Here is an 8397-nt window from a genome sequence, read left to right as displayed (position 1 = left end):
CTTTTGAGTAGCTGAGACTATAGGTGTGCACCATCATGCCCAATTAATTAAATTTTTTTTTTTGTAAAGATGGGGTCTTGCTATGTTGTCCAGGCTGGTCTTGAACGCCTGGCCTCAAGCTATCCTCCCACCAAAGTGTTGGGATTACAGGCAAGAGCCACTGCTCCTGGCCACCTCCTTTCACCAGGTGAAGTCACGGTGAGAAGGTGTCGTTTCTGAACCAGAAGCAGGCCCTCACCAGACACCAAATCTGCTGGCACCTTGATCTTGGGCTTCCAGCCTCAGAACTGTGAGTTCTACATTTCTGTTGTTTATAAGCCACCATCTAGATCCTCACTGCGCTCTTGGCAAAAATTCATTCCTTCGTTGGCTTCATCTATTCTGGGTCATGGCTTCCTTTGATGAAAGTCACAGACTGACATTTGTACTACACTTTGAAGCCCAACCAGGGGACCCCCAGAAATCGAGGGAGGTTGCATTTAGAACCCTGCCTTACCCAGTAACTGTGTTTACTGTAGTCTCACCTCTAGGACTATCTCAGTTACAATTAAAGAATCAAAGGCTCACACAGTGTTCTCCTCTTTGGGTTCTAGCCTTTTAATCCATTTTGAGGCTGGAGGATGGCGTGCTCTTTGTCTGCCCTCATTCTGGGAAACTGGAGGACACTTCTAAGGTAATGGCTGAGGTTCAAGAGGAAACAGACTGGAACATTTGTAAGAAGCCGTATTTTCGGCCAGGCATGGTGGCTCACACCTGTAATCCCAGCACTTTGGGAGACTGAGGGGCAGGCAAATCACCTGAGGCCAGGAGTTCGAGACCAGTCTGGTCTCAAACATGGTGAAACCGTCTCTCTACTAATAATCCAAAATGAGCCGGGTGTGGTGGCAGACGCCTGTAATCCCAGCTACTTGGGAGGCTGAGGCATGAGAATTGCCTGAACCCAGGAGGCAAAGGTTGCAGTGAGCTGAGATTGCACCACCGCCCTCAGCCTGGGCGAATCGCACCACTGCACTCCAGCCTGGGCAACAGAGTGAGACTCTGTCTCAAAAATAAAAAAAAATTAAAAAGAAGCTGTATGCTTCCAAGGCCAGTGGGGTCTGGTTGGAACACTGCCATGTGTGACCCTCAGTCACACTTTCCAACACAAGGGTCTGCAGAAGCACTTGGCCCCCATCGCTACCTTGATGTCCAGAAAAGAAGGGGCCATCGTGGCTGTCTGGTGATTTCAGAATGGGTCCAGTCAGCCCGACAGCTCTGAGGAAGGCCTACCCAGGGGGAAGCAGAGTCCTGGAAGAGGAGCTGGGATGGGTGGTGGTCTCGTCTGTCTTCAGTGACTCACTGTGACCACAATGACCCTGGGCAAGTTGGCATTCCCCTGACTGAATGTCCTTTAGCACAAAAATGAAATAGCTTTCCTTCCAGCAGCCAGAGTATTTTAATGTATTCTTTGAACCAGAAATAATGGTTCCAGGAAGTACGTTCAGAGTAATAATTCAAATAAAGAGGCCACATGGCGGAGAGAGAAGGACAGAGGACTTGGGGACAGATGAATGGTTGCGACCCTTATGTGCTGTGTGTCTTTGGGCAAGTCACTCAGCCTCTCTGAGCCATACCCTCCTCATCTGTAAAGAGGGGACATTAGCATACTGAACCTTCCAGGGCTACTATGGGATTTTATCCTTGTTACCAATAACTGAAGACCTACTGTGTCTTCCTACTCAGCTTTGTGCTAAATATACACTTTACAGGCATCATTTCACCCACTTTCCAGATGGGGTAACTGAGAAGTTAAATGACCTGCTAAAAAGTTACCATTTAGTGTTGCTGAGTCAGCCTGGCTCCAAAGAACAGGCTGTTATAAAACTGGACATGATGATATAAATGCTAGTTGTTATACTATTAACAGAAGAATTAAAGTGATTATGGATTTTTCTTTCTTATTACTCTTTTTTGAGATGGAGTCTCGCTCTGTCACCCAGGCTGGAGTGCAGTGGCACGATCTCAGCTCACTGCAGCTTCTGCCTCTCAGGTTCAAGCGATTCTCCTGCCTCAGCCTCCCAAGTAGCTGGGATTACAAGCGTGCACTACCATGCCCGGCTAATTTTTGTATTTTTAGTAGGGATGGGGTTTCGCCATACTGGTCTCGAACTTCTGGCCTCAAGAGATCCACCTGACTCGGCCTCCCAAAGTGCTGGGATTACAGGCTTTAGCCACTGTGCCTGGACTGATTTTCTTGTAGTTAATATGTGTGATGGTTAATACTGAGTGTCAACTTGATCGGATTGAAGGATACAAAGTATTAATCCTGGGTGCGTCTATGTGGGTGTTGCCAAAAGAGTCATCTGAGTCAGTGGGCTGGGGAAGGCAGATCCACCCTTAATCTGGTAGGCACAATCTAATCAGCTTCCAGCAAATATAAAGCAGGCAGGAAAACATAAAAAAGTGAGACTGGCCTAGCCTCCCAGCCTATATCTCTCTCCAGTGCTCGGACTCCAAGTTCTTCGGTTTTGGGACTCGGACTGACTCTCCTTGCTCCTCAGCTTGCAAACAGCCTATTGTGGAACCTTGTGATCGTGTGAGTTAATACTTAATAAACTCCCCTTTACATATATATATAAAATATACATAATATATATATTTATATATATCCCATATATATACACATATATAATATACATATATACACACACACATATATACACTATTGAGAGTTGAAACATATTAGGGTCCTCTTAGAGGGACAGAACTAATAGGATACATATATACACACACACATATATACACTATTGAGAGTTGAAACATATTAGGGTCCTCTTAGAGGGACAGAACTAATAGGATACATATATACACACACACACACTATATACATATATACATATACATATATATGTATATCTGTATATATATGTGTATATATTATATATATTATGTGTGTGTATATATATCCTATTAGTTCTGTCCCTCTAAGAGGACCCTAATATGTTTCAACTCTCAATGCACCTTTCATTAAATCAGCTGAGACTGCTCATCCTGACAGAAGCCATGATTTCCCGCTACAGTTAACGGCAGCTGGAGGAGTTAGGGCTGTAAAGACGCCCAGATGGAGGGCCTCACAGGCTACGTTTTCCTTTTGTGTGTGCCCCTACTGACTGGTTCAGGTGGCGAAGGCCTTTAGGAATGGGCAATTCTCTGCAGGGACAGCCACCCCGGGGTTTCAGAAGGAAGCTCCCCTTTCTCTGGGCCACGAAATGATTCATCGCCACACGCCATGGTGCAATAGAAAAATGGCCTGGCCTGCTGGCTCGACACCCCCCTGCTTCTTGTTCTCCGCCTCCCCTTCATTCTGCTCCTGCCCCCATTCCTGCCTGTTGCCCACAAACCAGCTTAGTTGGCAGAAGAGCTCAATTCTTCCCTAAACAGATCATTCCAGTGGCTCTTGGGGACAGTGACAGGCCCCACACATGGCCTCAGATAGTACCATATGCTCTTCTACGGCTCCGTGTTTGCTGCTCTGTCCCTAGCGAGCCCTGCAGGAGGCAGGAAGGAGGTTAGAGAAAGGGCTCTGTCCACCGGCGGCCCCCGCTCTTCAGGTGGCTGGCAACCGGGCACTCAGGGTGGGCAAGGGGAACATGAGTTGATCTACTGTTACCAGCCAGCTAGACCACCTAGAAATCTGATGACATGCAGAAAAGAAACACAAGAGTCTAATTGTGCTGCTTTAGCTAGAATCTGCTGAACATACTCATGCATTTTCATGAAGTGTCTGCCTCCCTGGTAACATCTGCCTGGTGAGTTTCAGAGGAGTTTCAGAGGCGGTTTTCTGGAAGTTAGTGGCAGTGCAGTTGGAATAGCCCAGCATTGTGTACGATGCTGAGTCGGGGGTGGGCCTGTGGTCCCACATGAAGTCAGGACCGGGTGATGCCACCTCTAGAAGTAGCTCACAGCAGAGCTCAGCAAATATGTCTCGAACAAATGGGCTGTGTTAGTGAGGAGCAGTGGCTGGGGCTTCAGTGTTTCGCAGAGACAATTCCATCAGTCACAGCTCAGGCAGAAGGCAGAAGAGGAGAAAGCACTGGCGTTTCAAGAGCACAGTTCTGGAACCGCAGGTGCCTCCACCTTCAGCCAGGTAACCAGCAGAGGTGTGGCCACCAGGTACGCACCAGGCTTATCCTGCTTCTGACCTCATTCTCTGGACTCCCTCTCTGTCAACACACATGGTCATGTAAATCCGACACACCTTTGTTTCCCTCCTGGGTGGACATTAATGTGGGCATGACAGTGTAAAGAAGGAAACGCTGAGAAAACCCAACCAGGGAGCTTGCCTTGGCCATGGAGAACAAGCCACACCACAGTGGGACGTCTTCTAAGGTTTCCTGCCATCTACGGGAACATGGAGGGCCTACTTTTTCTGGCAAGTACCTAGCTGGGCTGAGAAGGAAATGACAGGCCACAGGCCACAGTGTGAGCCAGTGTGGGCATCATGTTTTACACACACACACACACACACACACACACACACTCATGCATGCATACTGTACAGATAAACAACAAGCATTAATCTACAGGAAGCAGACCCCAGATTTTCCTTGCTACCATCGCTTCCTACTCACACCTGTTTGAAATTCTACCACATCAGTCCCCAAATGCCCTTCCCCGATGTCATTCTGAAGTTTTAAAACAGTACATAAAGGCAAACCTTTCAAAAGAAGAGCATCACTCCCCATTGCCCACGGCCTCCATTCTCAAGCCTGGCATCAAGGGCCCCTGAGGTTTGCTCCCACCTGACCTGTCCAACCTCAGCCCACACTACTGGCCTCCCCAGCAAGCCTAGACCCGGCTTCCCCTAGCCCCAGGGGACGACTTCACTCCCTCGCTCCACCCTGGTGGCACCTGATTTCTGTGTGGGGATCCTCCAGCATCAGACCCACCTCCCCAGGACACCCCTCGCACGGCAGTTTTGCTAATGACCATCACCTGGATTATCATCCCATCACTTAGATTAGCTTACTGTCCACTGCCCTCTACCTGCCACGCATTTTACGCATATTACTTCCCACTCCTCAAAACAGCCCGCAAGTGGGAATCGTGATCTCTGTTTTAGAGAGAAGAAAATGAAGGCTGAAGGAAGTTCAGAGTCCTGCCCAAGGTCACTCAGCAAACGGGGCAAGGCCAGGACCTGAGTCCAGATCTGTTTGCTTCCAGAGCCTGTTCCTTTCCCACTGTTTCCTGGGGGTAGGGTCCATGTCTTAGGGATCATTTTTCACACGGTCCAACACAGTCCTTGATAACAGCTACTAGCTCCCATTCATCAAATGCTGTCACGTGCCAGGCACCCTGCCAAGGGGCCAAGTAAGATGCCACTCATTGAATCCTCTCAACAATCCTGTGAAGTAAGTAACATCTCCCCATTTTACAGAGGAAGAACTGAGGCAGAGAGAGACTCAGTGTCCTGCTCGAAGTCTCATGGCTGACCGCTGACCGGGAATTCAGGCCCACTCCCCCAGCGCCTCCACCCAGTCCACCCTTTACTCTTGAAATTCCTACCATGTCAATTGCTCAAATCTAGTTATATTTCTTTCTTTTCTTTCTTTCGTTCTTTTTTTTTTTTTTAACGCAGTGACATCCTCCATCCAAACCACATCTTACTCAGAATCTCCACACAGCAGGAGAAGCAGAGCCGGTAAGGGTGAAGAGGGCTCAGGGCCCCCAGCTCCGGCTCCTTCCCAGGCAACCCTGAGGCTCCTCTGCAGAACATGGTTATGAAACTCCTGCTCCAACCCATGCACCAGGTTCCTCCGCTGCTCTTCCTTCCTCCCTTCTGAAGCTGAGGCAGCGTTGCGAACTTTCTAAAGCTGGACGCTGCTGAGGCTGTCTCTGCACACTCTAGTCTGGGATGCTAAAAAGTGATGCCACCATCCCACAGACCAGCTTTTTATCGCCACTCACCAGGAATAAGGCATTCTGTGGAACTAATATCTCCATGACCAAGCTGTTTTAAGCCTACTTTTACTGAATACTTGCTCTATTTTAGGCTCTGTGTGCATACATACTTTACAATACACGTTATCTGATTTGATCCTCAGATCTTTTTACCTCCACTTCCCAAATGATGAAATTGAGGCTCAGAGAGGTGAAGTGACTTGCCTAAAATAGCACAGCTCGTGGTGGGGCCAAGATGCAAAGGCCATCTAACTCCAGACTTTGTTTGCAAAACCACAGTCACACACACAGTACACACACGACCAATTTTCTCAGAATCAGAGTAAAAGAAGCTTAGCACTAAGGACCATTTCATCCTTGATGACTGCAAAGGCGCTTAAGTATCTTTCATAGCCTCCTGGACAGCATTACGAACCTCGGTAATCATTTTAACAAGTCTTTGGCTCTAGAATGACATTGTCCCCATACGGTAGCCACTAGCCGTATGTGTCACTGCTATTTAAATTAAAATTTAGTTCCTCAGTTACAGGAGCCACATTTCAAGCACTCAGTTAGTCACATGTGTCTAGTGGCTACCATTTTGGACAATGAAGATGGAGAACATTTCTGTCACTGCAGAAAGTTCTTTGCACAGAGTTGCTGTCAGAAATTAGGTTTGCACCAATCACAAGATTTCTTTTTGACTCAATCTCTGCTGTCAAAATTGTTTACATGCAATTCATCAGTTTTTGCTCAAAATGAACAATGCGAAAAGGCACAATTCTGACCATTTGAGCTCTCGCGATGTTTTGATTGCCATGAGTGAGAGAGGCTGAGCTTGCAAATGTGCATGCCGGGAGACCCCCGTCCCTGCAACCTACCTAAATGGCATCGGATGCGGATGTTGGTGGGTCCATAGTGCTCCGTTATCACAGTCCCAGGGCTCAGCACAGAGATGCACGCGTTCCCAAAAACATTGTTCCCAATACAGGTCCGAAGGCTTCCGAGCAAGCGGTACGTCCGTGGACACTTCCTACAGTTCCTGGGAACACAAACCCCCTGATTGACCAAGTAAAAGGTGAACCACTCCCCGCTGGGGGTGCTGTTCATTTTCCATCCTTGCGGGAGGCTGCAGTTTGAGAAAGCTTTGTAGAGGGTCTCAAACTCGCACAGGATGGTCTGGAAGTTCCGTTCCAGCACTTCCACGTCATGTTTCTGTGCATCCCGGGAGAAATAGGGCGTGGTGGGCAGGTCGGGTAGGAAGAAGACCTCGGGCTTCTGGATGGAGGGCCGGCTGTTGAGGTACCGGCCCTGCTCGCGGATGCCCTTGTGGATGCGGCCCATGCCGGACCAGGAGTAGCGCTTGGCGTACTCCTGCAGGTTGTGGTATAGCTTCTGGTTGAGGCCCTCGTTGTGGGTGCAGCGCACGCACTCGGGGGACTGGCAGTACACATAGCCATTCTGCAGCCCGTTGGCATCGGCGGCCTGCATGAGGGAGTTGACGGAGACGTAGGGCCGGGGCTGCTCCCTGCCCACGTGATAACAGTACCACACGAACAGGACCAGGAGGCAGGCCACAGTGATGACAGCGGTGGTGTCGCAGTCCCGCACAGACTGGATGCCGGTGGCGATGCAGTCCCTCAGGCCATCCAGCGACCAGCTCCAGGCCACCAGCCACTCGAGCGACATCTTGAGACAGTCCTTACTGGGGATGTGAAGCAAGGTCAGACAATCAGTCCTCGGGGGTCCCAAGGGCGCCCACACCATGCAGGTTAGAGTGGGGGGGAAGGAGCGACTGGGGCAGGGGGAGGCATGGCTGCCACCAATCCTCAGATCCTGCCAGGGGCGGCATTGATGAATGACAAGGTCGGCCGTGCCCACTGCTCCACTTCTGGCAAAAGTCACTGCAGTGGGGTGGAAGAGGCTGGTTTTTGTCACATTATCAAGTGCTGTCGGTCCCTGTGAAAGTCTTTGTTTAGGAAAACCAAACCTGGGATGGAAAAAAAAAAAAAATCAGCATAAATTTTACACCTGGAAAAGTCCTCAAATGAAATGTAAAGTGTTAGATCATTCTGTAGGATCCCAGTTAGTGCGGGTCACACTTTGCAATCGTGTGTATTGCCTCCCCATTCTACTGCCACTCCCATTTCCCAAAAGGCCAGTAGCATTTCATCTGCGTCAAGTACTGCTTATAATTACAGCGGTCCCATCTGCTTTGTGCTCTCCATAGGAGGGTGCTATTATCCCCATTTTACAGATGAGAAAACTGAGGCCCAGAGAAGCAACGTAACTCATAAGAGTTACACAGCCAGGGCGGGGACTCAAACACCATCTGACGTCAAGGCCCATGTCTATCCATTTTGCTGCGCTATTTCATCATAGGTATTTAATCAATGCGTATACTCCTGTAATTGCTGTACCTTTAATTCCAAAGAATCCTGGATTCAAAAGCATCTTAAAAATGGCAAAGGGACTTAA

The 8397-nt window shown here is 48.9% G+C and overlaps 1 protein-coding gene across 1 annotated transcript in view; it reads right to left on the bottom strand.

Annotated features, from left to right (window-relative positions):
• ASPHD2 (aspartate beta-hydroxylase domain containing 2) overlaps positions 1-7908 on the bottom strand; it is an 11491-nt gene extending 3583 nt beyond the window's left edge. The window contains exon 1 of the mRNA XM_011975345.1: positions 6801-7908. Within this exon, the coding sequence (XP_011830735.1) occupies positions 6801-7686 (886 nt within the window). The 5' untranslated portion in view covers positions 7687-7908. The remainder of the gene's footprint in view (positions 1-6800) is intronic.
• Positions 7909-8397: the final 489 nt, after the last annotated feature.

This window comes from Mandrillus leucophaeus, unplaced genomic scaffold (genome assembly GCF_000951045.1).
Source record: "Mandrillus leucophaeus isolate KB7577 unplaced genomic scaffold, Mleu.le_1.0 Scaffold154, whole genome shotgun sequence".
NCBI classification, from domain to species: domain Eukaryota; kingdom Metazoa; phylum Chordata; class Mammalia; order Primates; family Cercopithecidae; genus Mandrillus; species Mandrillus leucophaeus.
Note: the sequence above shows the minus strand (reverse complement) of the source record. Positions and strands in the feature narration are given on the sequence as shown.